The 24,596-nt window shown below is 39.3% G+C and overlaps 1 protein-coding gene across 1 annotated transcript in view; it reads left to right on the forward strand.

Annotated features, from left to right (window-relative positions):
• The window catches only part of NCKAP5 (NCK associated protein 5), a 965,176-nt gene that overhangs the window by 291,295 nt on the left and 649,285 nt on the right, over positions 1-24,596 (forward strand). Inside the window, exon 3 of the mRNA XM_060016917.1 lies at positions 12,126-12,199. Within this exon, the coding sequence (XP_059872900.1) occupies positions 12,126-12,199 (74 nt within the window). The remainder of the gene's footprint in view (positions 1-12,125; positions 12,200-24,596) is intronic.

The raw sequence follows: 24,596 nt of genomic DNA on the forward strand, positions 1-24,596 counted from the left end.
ATTACTCCAGCTTTATAAAATAATTTGAAATCCAGGAGCATGATGCGTCCAGCTTTGTTCTTCTTTCTCAAGATTGCTTTGGTTTTTCACAGTCTTTTGTGTTTCCATACTAAGGTTAGGATTGTTTGTTCTGTTTCTATGAAATAACATTAGAAGTTTGATAGGTATTGCATTGACTCTATAGATTCCTTTGAGTAATATGGACATTTTAACGATATTAACTATTCCAATCCATAAGCATGGAATATCTTTCCATTTCTTTGTGTTTTCAGTTTCTTTCTTCAGTGTCTTAGAGTTTTCATAGTACAGGTGTTTCATCTTCTTGGTTAAATTTATTTCTAGGTATTTTATTCTTTTTGATGCAATTGTAAATGGGTCTGTTTTCTTAATTTCTTTTTCTGTTAATGTATAGACATTTTATGCCTTGCCACTTCACTAAATTTGTTTAGTAGTTCTAACAGTCTTTTTGTGAAAAGTTTAGGGTTTTCTCTATATAAAATCATTTCATCTGCAAATAGTGACAGTTTTACTTATTTCTTTCCAATTTGGATGCCTTTTATTTTCCTTGCATAATTGCTCTGGCAAGGACTTCCAATACTATGTTGAATAGAAGTGGGGAGGGTGGACATTCTTATCTTGTTCCTGATCTTAGAGGAAACACTTCTAGCTTTTCACTGTTGAGTATGTTAGCTGTAGGCTTCTCATACATGGCCTTTATTATGGTGAGGTACATTCCCTCTGTACCCACTTTGTTGAAAGTTTAACATAAATGGATATAGAATTTTGTCAAAAGCTTTTTGTACATCTGTTGAGATGATCATACGGTTTGTATTCGTCATTTTGTTAATGTAGTGTATCACGTTGCTTTGCAGATGTTGTTGATGGTGAACCATCCTTACATCCCTTGAATAAATCCCACTTGATCATGGTGTATCATCCTTTTAATGTATTGTTGAATTCAATTTGCTAACATTTTGTTGAGGATTTTTGCATCTGTGTTCATCAGGGATATTGACTTGTAATTTTCATATATGGTGATGTGCTTGTCTGGATTTTGGTGTCACAGTAATGCTGCCCTCATCGAATGAGTTTGGAAGCATTTCCTCCTCTTAAACGTTTTGAAAGAATTTGAGGAGGATAGGTATTAACTCTTCTTTGAATGTTTGATAAAATCCACTAGAAAAGCCATCTGGTGCCAAACTTTTGTTTGAATTGGTAATCAGAACCCTCCCACAATCTCTTTATGTGTTTTGGTCTGTTCAGATTTTCTATTTCTTCCTAATTCAGTCTCTAAAGATTGTGTGATTCTAAGAATGTATTCATTTCTTCTATGTTGTCCAGTGAGTTGGCATATAATTGTTCCGAGTAGTCTTTTAAGATCCTTTGTATTTCTATGCTATCAGTTGTAACATCTCCTCTTCAACTTTGGATTTTACTTATTTAAGGCCTCTTTTTTTCTTGGTGAGTCTGGCTAAGGGTTTGTCAATTTTGTTTATCTTTTCAAGGAATCAGCTCTTAGTTTTACTGACTTTCCTATTGTCCTTTTAGCCTCTATTTTATTTATTTCTGCTCTGATTGTTATTATTTACTTTCTTCTACTAACATTGTTTCTTCTTTTTCTAGTTTCTTTAGGTATAAAGTTAGATTGTTTATTTGAGATTTTTCTTCTTTCTTGAAGTAGGCCAGTATTTCTGTGAGCTTCCCTTTTAGAACTGCTTTTGCTGCATCACATAGGTTTTGGTATGTTTTATTTCATTTTCGTTTGTCTCTAAGTATATTTTTATTTCTCCACTGATTTTTTTCATTGACCCAGCAGTTGTATGTAGCATGTTGTTAAATATCCACGTATCTGTGAGTTTTACAGTCTTCTTCTTGTAATTGATTTTAAGTTTCATGCCATTTTGGTTGGAAGAAATGCTTGATGTGATTTCAGTCTCCTTAAATTTATTGAAATTTGTTTTATGGCTTAACGTATGATCTGTCCTGGAGAATGTTCCATGTGTACTTGAAAAGAATGTGTTTTGCTGCTTTTGGATGGAATATTCTGTATATGTCTATTAAGTCAATCTGATGTAAAGTGTCATTAAGGCTGGTGTTTTCTTATGATTTTCTGTCTGATCTATCCACTGATATAAGTAGGGTATTAAACTCCCCTACTATTATTGTTTTGTTGTACTTTCTCCCTTTAGGTCTGTTAATATTTGCTTTTTATATTTAGGTGCTTCTATGTTGTGTGCATATATATTTTAAAAATTACATATTCTTGTTGAATTGACCCTTTTATCATTACGTAGTGTCCTTCTTAGTCTATTACTACAGACTTCGTTATAAAGTCTATTTTGTCTGATATGAGTATAGCTATCCCAGCTTTCTTTTTGTTTCTGTTGAATATTTGCATGCAATATCTTTTTCCATCCCTTCATTTTCAGCACATGTATGTCCTTATATCTAAAGTGAGTCTCTTGTAGGCAGCATATAGATGAGTATTGTTTGTTTTGCTTTGTTTTGTTTTGTTTTTTAATCAATTCAGTCACTCTGTCTTTAGAGTGAAGAATTTAGCCCATTTACATTTAAGGTAATTATTGATAAATATTAATTTACTTCCATTTTGTTAATTTTTCTGCCTGTTTTTTTGTAGTTTCTCTCTGTTACTTTCTTCTTTTGCTCTCTTTCGTTGTGCTTTGATGACTTCGTTTAGTTGAGATTCCTTTAGTTGTTATGTTGAGATTCCTTTAGTTGTTATGTTGAGATTCCATTCTCTCTTTTGTGTGTGTGTATCTAGTTTAGGTTTTTGCTCTGTGGTTATCATATGGTTCACATATAATGTCCTATGTATATAAAAGTCCATTTTAAGTTAATACTAACTTAAATTTGAGTTTATTCCAAAACTCTACATCTTTACCTCTCCACTACATTTCATCTTTTTACTTCTGTCTCTTAGGTATCCCTTAAATAATTATTGTATTTTTGTTAACTTTGCTACTTTTGTCTTTTAAACTTGACACTAACCTTACAAGTGATTAATCCACTATCTTTGCTAAATATTTATCTTTACCAGTGAGAATTTGACTTTCCTATATTTTCTTGTTATTAATTAGTGACCTTTCTTTTCAGGTTAAAGAAGTCCCTTTAACATTTCTTGTTAGGTTGGTTTGGTGGTGATGAACTCATCTAACTTTTGTTTGACTGAAAAACTCTATCTCTCCTGTCATGATGAGTGATAATCTTGCTGGGTGGAGTATTCTTGGTTGGAATTTTTTTCTTTCAGCACTGAGAATATACCATGCCACTCCCTCTGGCTCATAATGTTTCTGCTAAAAAAATATGCTGCTAGTCTTATTGGCTTTCCTTCACACATAACAAGTTGCTTTTCTCTTGCTGCTTTTAAGGTTCTCTTATTGTCTTCATTTTTTTGACATTTTAAGTATAATGTATCTTGGTGTAGATCTCTTGAGGTTCATCTTATTTGGAGTTCTCTGGGCTTCCTGGACCTGGATGTCTGTTTCCTTTCCCAGGTTAGGGAAATTTTTTGCCATTATTTCTTCAAATAAGTTCTGCCCCTTTCTCTCTCTCTTCTCCTTAGACCCGCATAGTGTTAATGTTAGGTCTCTTGGTGTTTTCCCATAGATCCCTTAAAATCTCTTCACTTTATTTTTACTTGTATTATTTTATTATTATTATTATTTTGCTGCTCAGTTTAGATGAGTTTCCTTGCTTTGACTTCCAGAACACTGATTCTTTCTACTGCTTTGTCTAGTCTGCTATTGAATCCTTCTAGTGTGTTTTTTAGTTCAGTTTTTGTGTTCTCAGCTCTGTGACTTCTGTGCTTCTTTATATTTTCTCTCTCTTTGCTGAAGTTCTCACTTGTTCATCTATTCTTCTGAGTTCAGTGAGCAATTCTGACTATTACTTTGAATTCTTTATCAGGTAGATTACTTATCTTCATTTCATTAAAATCTCTTTGTGAAGTGTTGTCTTGTTCTTTCTTTAATAACATATTTCTGTTTTGTCATTTTGTTTGGTGCTGTTTCTGTGTATTGGTGAAACATCTACCTCTCTGAGTCTTGAAGTAGTTGGCCTTGTGTAGGTGATGAACCTTATAATTCAACCTTGCCCTAGTGGTTGGTTGTCTTTTGAAACTTTGTGATTGTCTAAGCAGCCTGATTTATTCTTGATAGGTTCCTGGTGTTGAGGGTGTGCCAAGACCTGTCAGTGTTCCAAGAGGAAGGATCTCATTTTGCACTTAGTTTTGGGCTTTTTGAAAGTCAAACCCTCGGGCAGCAGGTTTTGAAGTATGCACGTATATAGTCCTATGGGCCATAATCATAAACCCTGCTGGCCTCCAGAACAGGAAATCTGGAGAAGACCCTTGGGCAACATTTCCATAAATCAGACCTCTAGACAAGTGTATAAGCTCCTTTCTGGGAGGTATCATTGAGCTGCAGTGAGGCGAAGGGAGTGTGCAAGGGTAGTGTCTTACATTCCCTGAGAGTGCCTCTGTACTCTCTAGATGTGTGGCAAGCCTGAAGCCTCAGGCTGAATCTCCAGCACAAGCAAATAGGCCTTTTTCGTAAGAAGACTGGAGGTGTGTTGCAGTCTGCTGCCTGTGCAGTGCCCTGGGGGTGGTAGCCTGCCAAGAACTATCTTTCCAATTGTTACAGTCCCATGGAGCCCAGGAATGCAAGTCCCATTGGCCACCAGGGCTAGGTGATCAGAGGGCATCCTCTTTGTGGATCGCATGCACCTGCTGGCTCTAGAAGGGCATCTGGAGTGCATAGGGGGCAGGACATGCTCCTTGGCTTTGGCATGACATCAGGAAAAATCCTTGTCTGTGCTCCCCTGCCGGTTTCAGCAAGGGAGTGGGAGAGTGTCATGACTGCTCTCACTAGCTGGTCCCAGCCAGGGAGTGAGGGAATGCTGCATCTACTCATCCCTGCCTGCCTTAACCAAGACAGTGGGAGGGTCCCATGTCTGCACACCTGCCTGGGCTAACAGGGTAGAGGGAGAGTGCAGAATGGTGTCTGCCAGCACCCCAGTCTCCAGAAAGAGTCCCAACTGTCTCTTGTTCCTCCAGCAGATGTTTGAAGATTAGCATAGGAATCTCCTTCACATTCTGGGCACTTTTCAAACTGCTACTTTTGCACTGGGTCCTAGGGCGAGTGAGACCTCATGCAAGCCTTTTATTTATTGATGTATGTATGTATGTATTTTTAAATGACTTTTTATTGGAGTGCAGTTGCTTTGCAATGTTGTGTTAGTTTCTGCTGTACAGCAAAGTGAATCAGTTATATGTATACTATATCCACTCTTTTTCAGATTTCCTTCCCACTTAGGTCACCACAGATCATTGAGTAGAGTTCCCTGTGCTATACATTAGGCTCTCATTAGTTATCTATTTTATACATAGTAGTGTATATATGTCAAGCTTTTTGAAAGGAGAATCTCAGTTCACTTCAACTGTCGACTGAAAAAAAATGCACCACCTAAAAGTTGAGGGTTATGTTTTATTTGGTGGACAAAACTGAGGACTTAAGCCTGGGACACAGCATCTCAGATAACTGAGGGACTGCTCTAAAGAGGCAAGGGCAGGAGCCAGGACATATAGGAGTTTTTGCAACAAAGACCAGGTAGTCGGAACATCAAAGATTACTGTTAATTAAGGAAAACCAGATATCTCAGGTTAAGGAATCTAGTGCTTTTCTATGTACGGGAAGATGCAAATTCTGGGCTCACTGAAATCATCCCTTTGATGTGCACCTCAGCTCTCTGGGGACCAGTATCCTGTGCTTCTCATCCTGAGCCTCCTCAGGGTGCACTATGGGGGTGGCTACAGCAGCTGACCGCTAGATGGGGGGCAGATCTTGCCTCGATCCTGAGTTCCCTCAGGGCTCAGCGTTGGGAGCAGCAGTAATGTGACGGCTTGATGGCTGCAACATCCTTTGTTTACTGATATGGCAGGTGGCATTTTTAGTTCACACAGCCCTTTGGGTCCCTTGGATGTGAACTCCTTTGGTTTCTAAGCCAGACATTTTGGGGGCTCATCTCTCTGTTGTAGGTCCTAAGGGCTGGAGAGGCTGATATGGGGCACAAAGCCCTCACCCTAGGGGAGAAGCTCTGGATTTGTGCGATTCCCTCCCTATTGTGGGGCTCTGCACCAGGCATGCAGTTTTTGGTGAGACCACGTCTCTGTCTCTCCTACCCATCTCAATGTGGGTGGGGCAGTTCAGCTAGTTTATTGTGGATGGGGCAGTTCAGCTAGTTTTCAGTTCTTTTTCAAAGGGAATTATTCCATATGCAGCTGTAGATTTGGTGTGTCCATGGGGCAAGGTGAGTTCAAGGTGAGCCTCCACCTTGGAGCACTTCCCCCCAGCCTCCCACACATGTAGTTTTAATTAAGGTAGGCACTTTATTTTCTGAATTCATGTAAAGCTGAGAATGTCTTTCTGTTGCTTTGTTATATAGAAGCTACTTTATTGGGGATGTTTATGGATTAAGACACAAAGGTTTGTCTATGTGTCTTATTTCAATGGACATCTGGGGTGGCCAGAAGCTATGCAACCAGCGTTTTTTTTTTTTTTTTTTTTTTGCGGTACGCGGGCCTCTCACTGTTGTGGCCTCTCCCGTTGAGGAGCACAGGCTCCGGACGCGCAGGCTCAGCGGCCATGGCTCACGGGACCAGCCGCTTCGCGGCATGTGGGATCCTCCTGGACCAGGGCACGAACCCGTGTCCCCTGCACCGGCAGGCGGACTCTCAACCACTGCACCACCAGGGAAGCCCTGTGACCAGCCTTTTTAAAATCCTTGATAAGAGGCCCATTTGTCTGTTTGGGTGCTTGCCGTCATCCTAATCCCCACCCCAAACACACACACTGCGTTTTTTCCCAGCCCTTATGTGGGTGGATGTGTGGATGATTTTCCATAAACTCTAGCTGGAATGTGAGGAGCCTTTTTGATGTGTAAAATCAAGTGTTGTTGTTTTTTTTTTTTTTCTCTATCCTTTTCTGAAATGTTTCTTTAATTATCCCTTGATCATTGTTTACCTTACAAATCTTGTTAAGTACTCAGAAGTTATAATTGATAGACAAACCTACATTTTCTGACCTAATATCCATCATGTCTCTTTTCATTTTCAGCTTTATCCTTTATTTAATTTACCTAGATTGTTAGTCCTTCACAGGACTGTGTATGTGTTTTTATTGTCAATTCTACTATTGTATCCATTGTGGGTTTGTCATAAGGAAAATAAGTAGAATACAGTGTTCGTCAGGTTAATAACTATATTTGAATAAAGTCTTTGTGCTGAGTGACATGAGAAGTACATGCTGGGCAAAGCAAGCCTGGGGAAGCTGACATTTTTCACGGATAATGTTAGAGACAGTGAACATTGACACCAAGGACGATGGGGAGATGGGTGTGTGCTTTTCTTCTAGGTTACAGCAGTATTAATCTTCACTAACTGGACTATATATACACTAATTGAATCATACTGTAGAAATAGTAGAAGGCTTAGTGAGTGCAGTCAACCTCGTATCCGTGGGTTCCACATCTGTGGATACAGAGGGCTGACTATAAAAGGCTTGAGCATCCATGGATTTTGGTATCACCAGGAATTGGTCCTGGAACCAGTCTCCCATGGATACTGAGGAATATTTAAGTACTTGGGTTGGGGAGTTAGATTTGCTTCTAGATGAGATACTGAGGAGTAGACTTCGTTTGTGTGATCGCTTAGTGCCGATATACCATAATCCATTATCCACTCTTCTCTGAAGCACAATTTCATGTTGTGGAGAGTCATCCCATAATAAAAATCACAACGTAAAGGTCAACAGGTTTCCATTCTGCTATTGCAGTTTATATTTCCTTGAAATTCTTAGCTCACCCAGCTCCATTTTTATTTCACTTTATTCTCTTTTCGGCTCATCTTGTTTTTAATTTAATCCTATCTTTTTATCTCGGTGTCTTTTTTTAAGCTTTCTGCACATGTTTTGGAGAGTCATGTCTTTCTGGATACTACCAAACATGTTAAGGTTTTTTCTAAAATACTTTCTTGAAAATCATTTTCAGATTTGATGCCTTCTTCTGTGACTGAGGGTGATGTTCTCTTTCTCTTGTCCTCCAGTACTTTGTCATGGGTTCTGTGTTATATGTTTTCACTTTACTCATTCTAAAATGATCTGCATAGACCCTGGGATCACCAGCAGACAGTGTATATACCACTGTGTATATACCACAGTGTATATACCAACTGCGGCCTAAGTTCTTTTACGCAGGAAAAAACTTGTTTCATTTAACAAAAAGCACATGTAAGCATCATCTTCTTTTTCTCAATTCATTTCAGTTGGTGTCTATTTGTGTGTGTGTGTGTGTGTGTGTGTGTGTGTGTGTGTATGTGTAGGGGTGGGGTATAGGCAATACCACAATAAATGTGCAAGTAACATAAAATTGGATATTAAAGTAAGCATGCTATGACGAAAAATTAAACTGAAAAGAAAGATGAAAATCCATAATCCTAGTTTCCCATTGTTATGTTGTTTAAGACATCATTAGAGTTATTTTTATGGAAAATTAATGAAAGCAGCCAGTATTGTATTTGAAATAGCTTTTAAACCACAATCCAGCAATACCTACATTTAATGCTTGAAAATCTGTATTGTTATTGTTAATCTCTAACTACCTATTCTAAAATTCAGCAAGTATAATTAAAGAAGCATACACTTAGGGACTTCCCTGATGGTGAAGTCGTTAAGAATCCGCCTGCTGGGCTTCCCTGGTGGCACAGTGGTTGAGAGTCCGCCTGCCGATGCAGGGAACACGGGTTCGTGCCCCGGTCCGGGAGGATCCCACATGCCGCGGAGCGGCTGGGCCCATGAGCCATGGCTGCTGAGCCTGTGCGTCCGGAGCCTGTGCTCTGCAACGGGAGAGGCCACAACAGTGAGAGGCCCGCGTACCGCAAAAAAAAAAAAAAAATCCGCCTGCCAGTGCAGGGGACATGGGTTTGACCCCGGTCCAGGGAGATCCCACATGCCGAGGAGCAACTAAGGCCGTGAGCCACAACTACTGAGCCTGCGCTCTAGAGCCCATGAGCCACATCTACTGAAGCCCGCGCACCTAGAGCCTGTGCTCTGCAACAAGAGAAGCTTCCGCAATGAGAAGCCTGCACACCGCAACGAAGAGTAGCCCCCGCTCACCACAACTAGGGAAAGCCCGCACATAGCAGTGAAAACCCAATGCAGCCAAAAAAAAAAGCATACACTTAAACATCTTGAAGTTGAGTAAGAGAAGAGACAATGGATATAAACTTCACCTTGTAAAGTGGTTTGCCTTTTGAGAAGAGGTTTGATCCTATAGAAAAGGCTCTGCTCACTGCTTAGTATGTGGTATATGCTTAAACTGTTTTATTTAATCCTTACAACACCTTTTAAATTATTATTTATCTCTCTGAAAAAAAATAAGGTTTAGAGAGATTAAATAACTTGGCCTGAGGAGGTACAGCTAGTAAGTACCAAAACCAGGTACTTTGAACCTAAATCTCTTTGATCCAAAGATCATATTTGTAATCACCTTTCAGCTTCCACCTCCGACTTGAGCTAAGCAGAATGAACAGAATAACAAATCTACTGGTTTAAATCTAACTGTTTTCCAGAACTTGCATGTGATTTGGCCCCTGCTTTCCTCTCCAACTTCATTTTAGAATACACACCCCAGGCTCTGCTCCTGGACACAATGGCTTCCTTTCTATTCCTTAAATACCACATTTGAGTGCCTTTGCATATGTCATTTCCTTTGCCTGTGGTGTTCTCCCTGGTCTCTTCCTTTCTCTGTATGCTTGCCTCCTTCTCTCTCAGGTCTTAACCCAAAAATCATTTGTTCAGAGTCCTCTTCCAGCCATGGGGTATGAAGATGGTGCTTTCCCCATTTAAAGTCCCTCCTGTCACCTGCTATTTCCTTCCTAGCATGTGACCAATCTGAAATCAATCTGCTCATTTACTTGTTATGTATCTCTCTACAGAATGTAAGCTCTCTGAGGGCAGGAACTTTCTCCCTCTTAGTTATTACAATATCTATGGAAGTTGGAACAGCACTTGACATATAATAGATGTTGAAAAAAAACAATTGAATGAAGAATGGATGGGTGACTTTGAAGTTTATATATTTGTTTTTACTTGGAAACACTGTCTTTAAATTTTTTTTGATGGGATGTATTTGAAAATATCTTTAAGAATTTTGAGTGTTCTAAATCGTGTTTAGGGATTCCCTCATGGTGCAGTGGTTAAGAATCCGCCTGCCAATGCAGGGGATGCGGGTTTGAGCCCTGGTCCGGGAAGATCCCACATGCCATGGAGCGACTAAGCCCGTGCTCCACAACTACTGAGCCTGCACTCTAGAGCCTGCATTCCACAACTACTGAGCTCGCGTGCCACAACCACTGAAGCGCATGCACCTAGAGCCCATGCTCCGCAACAAAGAGAAGCCACCGCAATGAGAAGCCCGCGCACTGCAACAAAGAGTAGCCCCCGCTCGCTGCAACTGGAGAAAGCTTGTGAGCAGCAATGAAGACCCAATGCAGCCAAAAATAAATAAATTAAATAAATAAATAAATCGTGTTTAAAGCTTGATCGGGACACTTAATAACATAACCACAGGCCACTGCAACTTCCTCTGATAAGAGATTTCTGCTTTGCTTTTGACGTGCCCAATGTTCTCATTTAAATAACTAAACTAAACATGTGTATTAATTAGAATAGAACTCTTTAGCTAATTTTCTGCAATAGAATTATACTGTTATAGAATTCTAACAGTTTTAGCTAGATGAGGACTTAGGATACTCTCTAGTCTAACTGAAATATTGTGGAAAGTTAAAAAGGCTTCTCCAAGGCTACACAGGTAGATCCAGGTCCAGAAACTTGGAACAGGGCCCTTTCCATTATATCAGGTCAACTCTTACTGTGTTTCTTCCATTCCCCTGCTCCCACCCATTGTAGTGAATATTTCTATAGAAGCAACAGATTTTATATAGAATTTTATCAAAATAATTCTGTAAAAAAAAAAAAGTAGCAATATTAACCAGAGTTCTCAGTTTACCTTAAACCCATAAGAAATGAAACAGTAACTTTCATGCATGCCTTAAAACTGAAATCATTGCACACTGTTCCGTCTAAGGTAGTTGTAATGTAGGCACAGAGGCCTGTGGGCTAGATCTTCATACAGAAAGGGAAAGAAGTATCAGGTTCAGGATGAAATAAATCATACAAATTTTTTTTTGTATTTTTCTACATAGTTGGCAGTTGAAACTATTGCATGTGAACCTCATATTCAGGAATCACAAATATAAAAAATTGGATTTAATAACCTATAGATTTTATGAGCAATTCTCATGCCTCAAAGGAATCCCTCATTTTTCGGAAATGTTTCTTGAAAATATAATTTGATTTACAAAACTTTATGCATATTTCTAAACAAGATAAACCTTGCCTTTATAACCTCTTAGAAGCCAAAGATTGATTTTCTAAGAAAAGAAATAAAAGAAAATAAAAAAAAGAAACACCAAAACCAAATTACATTGTTTTGTTCATATAAGGAGATGAAGGAAAACGAACATGTGATTCATCAATACAAATAAGATGCCCAGTGAATGGGGGCAGTGAATATATAAAGCTTCTATGTAGCTCAAAAATAGTGTTTTTGCTAGGAAATTATTTGTGTAAAACCAGTATAATCAAGACCTGTGTTGTCTACTTTATTCCTCCTCTTCTAAGGTCAGCAGCGAAAGTAAGTTTGTCTCACTTCCCTCCCCCCACCCCTTACTTTTATATTGCAGAACAGACCACAGTGTAAATGACTATGAAATTTAGCTTTTCTCTGTGAATAAGAGGATGTTTATGCTGACTTGATAGAACTCCACTTCTCTTCCATTCTTTGTTCATGGAGTGATCACAGGATATGGGGAAAATATTATTCATCCCCAAATGACTATGCATATAAGTCATAGAAGCATCTACTCCTAGAACTGGGAGGGACCAAGGGGTTCTCTTGTCCAAAATCTTCTTGTAGAGATCAAAATGGCCTTAGAATCCTGTGCATGTGGTGGTGAGGCCTTATTTGTCTTTGTGTGTCTGTATGTGCAGGAATACATGGACTCCAACAAATACATTGAACATCTGCTGACTCAACTTGAGGAGCAACACAGAAGTCTCTGGAGGTGAGTTCAATCCACATCCTCAACTAGTAGCAGCATCTATAAATTTGATCTTGATCACGGAAGCATGGAGTTGGCAAATGGTCTCTTCTACTTGGTGTCAAAAGCACGTCTGGGGGCAAAAATCAGCAGAGGCTACCTAGAGAGTTCCGTTCCTTTAATTAAAGTAAAGCAGTGGTGCCAAAAGTTGTCCTTGAGTGAAGGACCTGCTGAGAACTGAGAAGGTGGTGGAAATCATAACACTTGTCAGGGTCAAGGAGCTAATTTGTCCAAGGCCATGCAGCAAACTTATATCGTAGAAACTAGGACCCAAATTCTCTGGCCCTTGTCTGCTTAAATATTATTTAAGTTTTTCTCTAATTGAAAGGTTGAACACTTCTGCTTAAAATTTCTAAATTCATATTAAAGAATATGTATTTCAGGAATGCTGTAGTATAGGTCTCCCATGTTTAGGTTTTTGTTCTATGTGGTGGGTCCTGATTCTAGTTAAGGAAAGGTATGTGAGAACATTTGTGCAGGTAAATTGGAAAAAGAGGCGAGTGTCATAGAAGTCATACTCCCAGGTTATTCACTCCCTGAGGCCTCTTGGGAATGGAGATTATTTTGATATTATTATCCAGGTCTTTGGGGTCCGTGTGGTCAGGGTCTTCCTAGATGCTCGTATGGTCTCTGAATTCCATTTACTAAATTCCTATAGCTCTTGTTATCTGGAATAAATATGCCAGTGCTCAATTACGTGATACCTTGCATTGCGCAAGAATTGTTTAATATGATCAGCTTTGTCGCCCAGGGGTCAAAAAGCCCCTAGCATCCTTTATTTCTCATCTGCTCATGTCACGGAAGACAGTGCTCTCTCTGTACACAGAGATATTAAGCAGGTAAGTATGACCTAACCCTGTGGATTTCTTGTCCAACCTTATCTAAATCCATCACCCTTGGTCTCTGTACCAGCTGATGCTGCCTGTTCTACACGCACCCTTGTAACAAATCCTAATAACCTTGAAATTCATCTTCTCTGAGGAATTCTAGTTCTTGGGCGAAATGCCTGATATTTTCATTTGTTCTGCTCTTCTGTTAGTTCTCCTACTAGAAAACAGATCTGTGGTTATAGTAATAGACAATATTCTATTTCTCTACCTAGAAAAGCTGCTGGTAGGATACAACAAAAATGTACAGTTTTCAGGTCTCCTTGCTGCTAACAGACATATCAGTTAACTTTATATAACTTGTTGCAATATTTGTTAGATTTCTTTTTGAGAGCTCTAACCGGTTTTCTTTTGTGAACCAGTGTGTTGTATTAATAAAACCAACAGCAGTGTGTTTATGGTTATATGCCTTTTAAATTATATTTTCTGTAGATCTACTACAAAGTATGCTTAAAAGGTTATGTAACTGAGTTGTAACATTTTCTTTAAACTATTTGTATAGAATAATTTTACTCTATTTTTCAAAAGAAAAAATGCACAGATGATGAATACCATCTTGATGAAAGAAATTAGAGTTTAATTTGGTCAGTGTGTCTTATACACATCATTGAAGAGGAATTATAGTTTCACAGGTTTTTGAACCAAAAAACCTGCATGGAAAAGAATATTTTCCTGCTTTCTTAAGGTGGTTAATAAAAACCTTTGGTTTCCTCTGATACAATTAAATTAAAATCTCATTTCAGGTGCAAACATAACCTAACATAAAGTAAGAGCTCAGAATTTTGCGGGCAGTCACTTCCATTTTCCTTCCAAGTAGGATTACTGCTGGTGAAGAAGCAAAGCTTTTTATATAGTGTCAGAGGATCTAATAAAAAAGCTTCATTTGAATAACAATAAAGGGCAATGATGCCATTTGAATAGTCGGAATAACTACCAGTGAGAAAATGGAAAGAGTAGTATTGAAAAGAAAATGAAAACCAATAATAGCAGATTTACATACTATTTATTAAATCATGAAATTATACTTGATTATATTTTGCAAACAGATCTTGACTGACTTACAGTGATGGGCTTTCTGATGGTGATTACAATATCACAACTGCAACTATAGCCAAACTTTTTATGGTGAACGATTTGTGAGTGACAGTGAGCAGTGGGGATATTTTTTTTCTGCTTTTGATTGAATAGTTAAAATGCTTTCTTGAGTTGGGGTAGACTCTATGATGTGTCGAGCATCATGGGAAAGGCATGTCATGTACATAAGCACAGCTAAAGTGTCTGAAGTTAAACAAGCATTCCCATAACTCAGTATATGCTTCTTCTGATTTTTATTATGCCTTTAATTTGTAGCTGTTACAAATTTCATGGAATAGGTTACTTGTCATTGCTGCTGATATTAACTAATGGTCTTCCATTTACACTTAAGCTAACTCAAGTATAGCTTAAAAGAAACTTAAAAGAAAAAATTGAATATTTCGATCTTCCAACAATAATAGTAGCCAGCATTAATTTATGGCCACAGTCTTTGAGGACTGATCAAAACATGGTAAACACATGTCATACTGTTATTGCCTCTTGCTTAATGATAAAAGAATTGGACAAATGGTAGAAGATTGGGTCTAACAATTAAAAGTCTTATTTTCGTGGAGGAATCTCCTAGCCTTTAATAGGCTTTAGTCACTTTTTATAGCATAACCATGTGCTGTGACACAAATATATTGCTGTAATCATACTCTCAAGATAACTGGTTATTTCGGCGTCCTGTTTAGTATTCTACTGAAATAGACCTATAATCTATCTCTGGGTTTTCAAATTGCAAAGGAATTTGTGGAGTTCAAATATAGCCGTGTGGCAAAGAGCATTTAGCTCAACTATGTTTTGATACCAGCAGAAAAAAATTTCTGTGAATTCATCTGAAGAAGAGGGTGGAGTCAGGATCTAGAACCTAGTCTAAGACTTGGGTACAAGTCTGGGTGGGTTTAATTTGCTCTGCCTCTCCCTGCTTGATGAGGAAAAAATAAACACACCCAGTGACAACTTGTTTACTAGTCAATGTTGAAATGTGATCATACATTTCTGTACATTTATTTGTTTAAATGAGGAAAGTTAGGAGAAAAATGCTCTTCTGTACTTAATGATTTTTGTGTCATCTGTTACTATTTCTATTTGGTTAAATATATCTGTGACTGACAAGAAAGGGTGTGAGAAAACAACTGCTGAGAATGTCTTTCTGCTATTTGACAGAAATCTTTATCCATTTGCAGCCTCAGATTAAGAGTTTAGAACATAGACAGTTGGAAAAGACAAATTGAATTCATGAATATTTATGGTGTTAATTACTCTTTCATGTCACATACGTGAAATTATGTATGACAAATAGAAGCAGCATAACACTATAGAAATGGAAATAAGACTGGATTGGAGGTTTTGGAGACATGGACTCTGGTTCTGGACCATCCGAACTGGCTACTGGGTAACACCTCTGAGACTGAGTTTCCTTAGCTCTGAAAAGAAGCTATCAATATAGCTAGTATTTAAGATAACTGAGCACTGAGATTACATGAAATATAGACGCAAGAGGGAGGAGACATGGGGATATATGTATATGTATAGCTGATTCACATTATTATAAAGCAGAAACTAACACACCATTGTAAAGCAGTTATACTCTACTAAAGGTGTTAAGAAAAAGGCATTACCTATATATGACATGTACAGATAGGTATAATCTTATTTTTCTAGAATAATTATACAGCTGGATCATTATGTAGCATTTAATACATGTCATGGAAAGCTTCAAAGAACGGGGGTAGAAGTGACTAATATAACAGATACCTAAGAGCTTGCCAGTGATTGAACCAGATAATGTCAAAGCATTCATTTCAGATTTTCATAGCTTGAACTGCAGACAGAGTTACCAATAGCCTGTAAGCAAGTGAAGAATAAGTAGGTTTGCAAGGCCAAAATTAAATGACAAGATCTGGTGAATGCACAGTGCCAGTTGCCAACCTACAGATGCCAGATCGAAGTTTCATTTGAACAAGCTATGTTTAGGCTAGGGTTTCTCAGGCAGGGCACTGTTGACATCTGGGGCCAGATTACACTTAATCATGGAGGTGGGGTTGTCCTGTGCGTTATAAGGTGTTTAGCATCATCCCTAGCCTCTACCCACTACATGCCAGTACCGTCCCCCATTGTGACAACCAAAAATGTCTCCGGATATTTTCCAAATGTTTCCTAGTGGCAACATCCTCTCCTCTCCCTGGTAAGAACCAGTGATCTAAACAATCATCTGCATAAGCATTTTTCTAAGTATATCCCAAGAAACACTAGTACACTATGGTATGGATATTTTAAGAAAAATAAAGGTATTCTGTGGTCAGATTTGAGGTATACTAGGTAAAACCAAGCTTTAAGATTTTATTTTAATCGTAGAACTATTCAGAGCCATTTATATTGCTAATACGTGATAAGCGTATCAAATATAGACTATAAAATATAATTTTGACTTTAAAAAATTCCCCAATCCTAGCTTTCTTGGAGCATCTATTCTGACTAAAGGTCTAAGGAACATATTTTGGGAAATGGTGATCTATCTAGTTTGGTAGCCAAATATACAGAAACATAGCTGGTACCTCTTTCTTCATCCTTCTCCCCTTACTTCACAGGTACTAGGATGGGTGACTTGTAGAAGAGCAGCAAATAGTCTGGGTTGTTGGTGAAACGGGAAAGTAGATGCGTCGGAAAGCCAGTCCCAAGTTCATTACCATTTTTCTGAGGGGCAACTAGGGCCTCAATACCAAATTCCAAGAATCTGAAGAACCGTTGATTACAAGCTATGTTTGCCCTGGTAAAGCAGATAACTCCTGCTTCCCGGGGGTAGAAATGGTGGTTCCCTACATCACCAAGAGGAGTTTAATTGACAAGCGTATATAGTTCTCTAGGTGCAATAAGCGTCCCTAAGGCCCATCCCTTCCAACAATAAAATAATAGTTTCAGGGTATCCCAAATCCTTCAAAATAGACTTTTGTATTCTGGCTTACTTGTGATTCTTAACCTAAGGAAAGAGATAGGAAAAAAACTGGACAAAAACTTTGTTTTCCTTCCCACCGTGATTCAAAATGCTGCTTATCTAAGCAGAGTGAACACTGCAATAAAATGATCCGCATTCCAAATACCCTTTCGTGTTCTCCATCATTTGATGTATGTATACATTTTAGGGTGGAGATCATTGGCACCAGCGCCTCAAGTTTCCTTCAGCAGTAGTCTTAGTTTTGGTAAAATGTGGGTGACATTAAAACTGCTTACTGAGGGGCTACATGCTATCATTCTATCTCGGGGTAAAGAAGATCCTTCGCTAACACGTTATATAGAAATTGCCTTGTAGTTGTAAAATAGAGTTAAGAGGCAAAAGCACACATGGCCTGGGAAAAGTCAAGCCCAGAGCCTCTTGGAGATTTACCTTCTGTGTATCTTGGTTCTTAGAATCGAATTGTCCAGGCATCTTAAGAATTAGCATGTCTCTATCCTCAAGGGGTTAATTTACATAGACTAAAGTGATGCTGAGTATTAAACAGGTTGCCTTTGCTAAAACACAGACTTCCACTGGGAGATCTTAATTGGCAACAGATAAAATTGCTCTGCATGAATTCTTAATGGTGGACACCAAATAAAATAAGAACTGTGATTTGTTTTTTACATCCCTTCAAGAGAAAAAGAGGCTATCTCTGGGAGATAGACTGTGTAGCAGACAAAGAGCTCAGCGCTCTCTGCTAGCAATAAAAGCGAAACCTCATGCTACGCCAGCAGAATAATGGTTTCCCACCTCTGCATCCCTGTCTCAGTCTGCTGAGGTCAAAGGAGACCAGGGCTAGCAAGCTTTACATTTTCTTCCCCTCCTCTCAATCCTTGGGCTGGATTTCTAAACCATAGCTGCTTTCTCGGGGCAAGTGCAAGCGTCAGGGCCACCCTGGAAACCCGTCAATGTCACTTCTCAATTACCCACCAGGGGTTGTTCCAGAGAGGCAGACAGTCCCAGACCCCTGCCAAGATAAGAGTCTTGCCTCTCAGTCATGCCCTCTGCCCAGCACAAGGGAGAATAAATCAGGGCTCTGGAAATTGGGTATTGCCACATACTTCAGTGGTGATGTCACCCCTGGACGGTGCTGGGGAAAGCTATGGGCTGAGATGTATCCCCAAGGATTCTTATTATAGATGGATGGTGCTGCTTTAGATGAACAAGGGAGCATGTAGCCTTCTCATAGCTCTGAAGCCCTGGGTGAAGGAACATCTTTATCTTTAAGTAAAGATGTAACATCTTTATTTGACTTCTGTTCAGTAACAGAAGGGGCTAACAGAACTAAATCCAGAAAGGTATCTGGATTGACCGAATTGGAAGATCACCCAGGTTCATATTTGACCTTTAACTTTAGGATTGATCAACATTATAATTTATTTAGGTGACCGGTATGTGATCTGCATGTTTATCTACTTAAGGAGTTGCCCAGTATTTGAACTCAAGTCATCCGAGGCAAGGAGATACCAAAAATGCCAGAGTGAAACTCTACACTGACTTTATATGATTTCCTGTCTCTTATAAAATCTGTCCACCCTTTAAACTAAAGGGCCATGTTAATCTATCAGAGAATATATATTTAGGTCCCAACCGAATAAATGTACAGAATAGACTCTTTAAAACCTTATGGGGGGGCTTCCCTGGTGGCGCAGTTGTTGAGAGTCCGCCTGCCGATGCAGGGGACACGGGTTCGTGCCCTGGTCCGGGAAGTTCCCACATGCCGCGGAGCAGCTGGGCCCGTGAGCCATGGCCGCCGAGCCTGTGTGTCTGGAGCCTGTGCTCTGCAACGGGAGAGGCCACAACAGTGAGCGGCCCACATACCGCTAAAAAAAAAAAAAAAAAAAAAAAGAATCCACCTGCCAACGCAGGGGACACGGGTTCGTGCCCTGGTCCGGGAAGATCCCACGTGCCGCGGAGTGGCTGGGCCTGTGAGCCATGGCCGCTGAGCCTGCCATCCAGAGCCTGTGCTCTGCAACGGGAGAGGCCACAGCAGTGAGAGGCCCGCGTACCGCAAAAAAACAAAAAACAAAAAAACAAAACACCTTATGGGTTTTATCTTTGCCTCTTCACTACAAATCTTGTTTGAAAGAAAAATTCACATACATTTATCAAGACTATTCTACCCCAGGCTGAGTGGAGGAATCTATAAAACACATTTTAGGAGACTGTCCTTCAGAAGTCCAAAGGTTTCCCTAAGGAGCTGGTGGTTTGATCTGAGTCCTGTGTAGGAGCAGGTCTGGTGGATGAGGGGAGATGAAGAATTGGTTATTGGATAGATTGAACTTGGACTGCCTTTGAGACTTTTGTGTATAACTATATGTTAAGATGATGAGAACTTCAGGTTTAGAGCTGTTTATATTTAATAAATAAAACACAGTATAGATAGAGGCATTAGATGAACCCGCAAAGATATAAAACTGCCCTCTGCTGTAACTGGCGAAACATCCCCACATTAAAGATGGATTTATTGCAACCATGGGAAGCTTGAGTTGAGTAATGTTGTACAAATAGGTCCGTAGATGATCAGAAGATAATTCTAATTCTAGTTTAAATAGGTTTGTGTTCTTCAAGAAACACTCTTAAAGTGCCACAAAATATTTCAACATCAATAGGATTTAGGGGTGACCCAGAGAAATTTACCACTATGTAATCTGAAAAAATTTGGCTTAAACACATTTGTTATTTCTAGATCCATGCTTATCTTAATATGACAGCCGGAACCTAATGTGATTTATTTATATGAAATTAAAGAGCCTCAAGCAAAAGGCATTTTGTAGATTTATCGGGGGGTAATAAAGATCACAACTATTCCCTACTAAGTTGAAAGAAGAAAAACTCCAGCAGGCAAAAATATAAATGACCTGCTTGACATAAACGCATGCGTTGACAGTGAAGTACACCCACAGTAAGGAGTGATAAAGTGCCTTTTTTATTTTTAACTGGAAGGAGGAATGAAATGGGTAATTTACCGTGGATGTCTATTTAGTTTTAATTTTAATGGGAAAAAATCACCAACTTGTTAGTGCATGAGCATACTTGTGATTTTTTTTTCCCCCTAAGAGATTGATTGTTAGGATATAACTCTACATCTCTCTATATGGGTAACTCTGGAGTTTACAGTAGTAAATTTATTTATTTATTTGTTTGTTTGTTTATTGATTGATTGATTGATTGCTTACCTTCCATTCTTTTTGCACCTTCTGTATTCAGAGGCCTGGGAGGTAATCTTAGAACCCCACCTCCATCCTTCCATTCCGGGGAGAGATGTTGGAGCCTCTGTGAAATGAGAAAATACAAACTGCATTTTTTTCCCCTCTAAGACTTTCACTATAGTACATTTTGTGTTTTTGTATTACAAATTAGACTTCATAAATAATCCAGCAAAGAGTCCGGGATGGAGAGGTTCCCTGGAATCAAAGGATCCAGAATAGGATGAAATTGTACAGTAGTTGGGAGAAACACCCTCTAGCTTTCTCAAGGCAGAGGAAACTTCTAAGAAGGCAAATGTCAGTTGCAGAGTTGGTTGAGTTTGGCAACCTATGGCTGGTTCCATGGCTCAGGAACCTTCACAAGGTGGCTTTAGGAGAACCTGGCTTACTTGATGCTCAGTATCTACACTCGTTGATTAAATATTGTATATGAACTCTCTACGGAGATCAGCCTAGAATTTCACCAAATGTAAGTCTGCCTGAGAGAGAAAGTTAAAGCCACTGCAGATCTCAACTCTGTACTGCTCCATTAGTACTAGATTTTACAAGTAGGGGACATTTCTCACTTAGGCCCTAGGGATGCTCTGGTTCTTGCTCCAACCCTCCCCAACGCCCCCTACACACACACACCAATTAATGAAAACTTCACTTCCACAGACTATTCCAAAATGTAACAGCAGCTCTATCCATAGCCTCAATGACCTCTATACCAGTTCCAACCATGTGGCTCTCAATCACACACTGTCTTATTTTTTCATGACAGGGGTTTTGTTCCCCTAAGATCTTTGAGTTGTAGAGCCAATCTTCTGGTACCTCACCTCTCTCTCATAGTACCTCACCTCTCTCTTAGCATAAGACATACAAAACAACATCAAGCATAACACTTCACTTACTTTGAAAGCATAGAGACAATTGGAAGTATGTTGCAGTATGCGGGCCTCTCACTGTTGTGGCCTCTCCCATTGCGGAGCACAGGCTCCGGACGCGCAGGCTCAGCGGCCATGGCTCACGGGCCCAGCCGCTCTGCGGCATGTGGGATCCTCCCAGACCGGGGCACGAACCCGTGTCCCCTGCATCGGCAGGCGGACACTCAACCACTGCGCCACCAGGGAAGCCCTGTGTTAGTCATCTTTGTACCTAAGTGACTTAGCATGTTATCGATCCTCCAAACACTTTCCTTGAGCCATTGAAGGAATTGATGTTGATTCAAGAAGAGAAATTACTAACAGCTCATGTGTTTATTAGGGACAAGCCTGCCTTAACTGGTAAGTCCATTGCAAGAGAAAGGTCAAGCAAGTATAGCAAAAAGTCCTTTGTCTCAGTGGTGTGCCAGTGCTAAAGGGGATCCACAGTTTCAAGGTAGTTACTCTTAGAAAGTTAAAGATGGGACACTTAATGAAGTTGTGAATGTGTGGTAATGATTTATAAAGCTAGGAAGAATGCTTGCTTCACCAGACTTTTATTTTATGCTTTTTTCAAAATTCAATCCTAAAGTAAGAAGTTTTGAGGCATGTCCTGTCTGCATGATGGGTCACTGCACATCATAGGACAGGCTCCAACCAGTAACAGTAATCAAATATGTATTTCTGTCCCCAGTTTTACTCCCATTATCTACCAATTATATCTTGGGCTGCAAACAACCTTGTTAACAGAAGCAGTGAAAGAACATCTCATACTTTTGAAAGAAAGGGGTTGAGAGACTGTGGGAAGGTAAAAAAAATGCATGATAAAAATCCAGGCCTAAAATATTATATTTATCACCTTGGATAAAGTGAGTTGGAGAAAAATTGTAGACACATAGATCAGGTTACTTTTAATAAAAGAATCGATAACAGATACACACTACTATATATAAATGAGGTAAACGACAAGGACCTACTGTATAGCACAGGGAACTATACTCAGTATCTTGTAACAACCTATAATGGAAAAGAATCTGAAAAAGAATATGTATATATTTGAATCACTTTGCTGTACCCCAGTAACTAACATAGCATTGTAAAGCAATTATACTTCAGTTAAAAAAATTTAAAAACAGAATTGGGGCTTGACCTGAAAGTCTATAAAGTGGGTACTTGCAGAGAAAATCTTAGAATTTTGTTAAGATGGACACACACTTGAAGTCAAGGGCGTTCAGCATAGATAACAATGACATGGGCTGCCAAACAGAGGGTAAGTTTTCAAAGGGTTAGTGGCATGGAAGACAGTGGGGGAAAATAGGTGAAAAAAGAGAACAACTAACAACTAAAAGTAAATTATCATTTTTATTAGCTAAGTGCTTTAGGTAACAAATATGGGGCACATTTTCTCGTTATCTCTTCAAAGGTTACTGACATCCACTCTAGTCCAGCTGGGGCAGTATTTGGTGGTACACTACCATAATCAGGGTCTCTGTTCTGATTGCTTGGTGACTGTGCTGTCCTGCTGCTAAGTTTTACAAATACCATCCCTGGTTCCTTCTCTGTGATGTGAAGTTCAGGTCCAGATTCTGCCACTTACTCTGTGGTCCTGGGAAAGTCCTTTCAGCATTCAGAGCCTTGCTTTCCCATTGGTAACAAGACAGGGTTAATATAAGTGGTTTCAGCAGGACTTTCTTTAGGATTAACAATCTGTAACTCTTACCAGTTACCTTGTAGGCCAAGGGTTGGGTGATGAAGATAGATGTGATAGATACATAGAATTACTGAGAGTTGAAGGTGACAGTTTCCCTTCTTGAAAGAAGGCAGAAAATTACTTTTATACACCTGGTTTTCTTTCATGTCTAACTCTTGCACTGTGTCTTGGCACTGAACCTTCCAGAGGTAATAAAACAGCATGCTGGCAGACCCAGAGCACCAGAGCAGGGTCAGAGCCTGTGACCACTTTCAAAAGGTTTTGCAGGAAATTGTAGTATTGAATAATGTTTAAGTTTCCACAGAAGTTATGAGCACAGCATGTTGAAAAAAAAACAGTCAATTGCACATTATTAGAAAAAAAAAAAAAAGAAAGCCACTCTGGGGTTACGGTCTCTATTAAGGGAAACTGCATTGTCTTATGAGCTGTCTTCAGTGTTCCCTGGAGATTCACAGACTCACTGGCTAATTGAAAGCCAACATGTGTATTTACCTGGATTTATTCATTTTTATTATCTGATTGATTTTCCTGTATCTTGGCTTTGGAAATAAAGATAGGAATGGGGTCAATTACAGAAGACCAGTCTAAAAGAGAAATTCTTTGCATCAGATACACAATTTAGGACTTTGGCCTTTGGAACCATTTGTTAACAAGATAATATAATTTAAAATGTACCAAAAGTTGTATCTATCCAAAAATACCTCTCCCACTGGACTGCCTGGAATTCTCATGCTTGGTATAAAGGAAATTGGGTGTCCAGAAAATCACCTCTGAAGTCTATACTTGCCACCTGAGGGGAGTTCTAGGATTACTGTCTTAGCTCCTGGTAGTATCTTACCAAGGATTAGTTTGCCAAATTAGAGACCTGTGGATATCTGAGTCCTGGAAAAATTTTTTAGCAAAGTTAAGCAAAGCATATTTAGAATGGAAGAAAGTCCTAGTGGAAATTTTACAGTACAAATCTAAATATTTCTATTTCTAGCCACACATGTCCCTACCAATGCTGACCTTCTTTATTACTGATTATTCCTACACACACATTCCCTCATTGTCAGTGTCTGTTCCAGACAGATAAATCCTACCCATCCTTCAAGATACAGCCTAGGTAGGTCCTCCTAATCTACAACTCATCACATAGATTCCCCAGCCTGCCTGGGCTCCATTTTTTTTTAATCCACCATGAATTTGAGACTATATCACATTTGTCCACATAATGGTTTACATCTTGCAAAAACTCCAAAATTATCCCATGTACCTCAGTTTTGATTCTACAGATATTTTCAGCACCTGGCCTTCCACTTCTGTTATATATCAAATGATGGCTAAGCATAGGGTTGAACATGACAGGTGTTCAGCTAACACCTACTAACTGATTTTCTTTAACAGGGAAATAAAAAGTTCTACTCAGTTCTCTTGCTGAAAATACTGTATCAAGAGCACTTTTTTTTTTTTTTTTTTTTTTTGCTGTACGCGGGCCTCTCACTGTTGTGGCCTCTCCTGTTGCGGAGCACAGGCTCTGGACGCGCAGGCTCAGCAGCCATGGCCCACGGGCCCAGCCGCTCTGCGGCATGTGGGAT

This window comes from Delphinus delphis, chromosome 7 (assembly GCF_949987515.2).
Source record: "Delphinus delphis chromosome 7, mDelDel1.2, whole genome shotgun sequence".
Classification (NCBI taxonomy): Eukaryota; Metazoa; Chordata; class Mammalia; order Artiodactyla; family Delphinidae; genus Delphinus; species Delphinus delphis.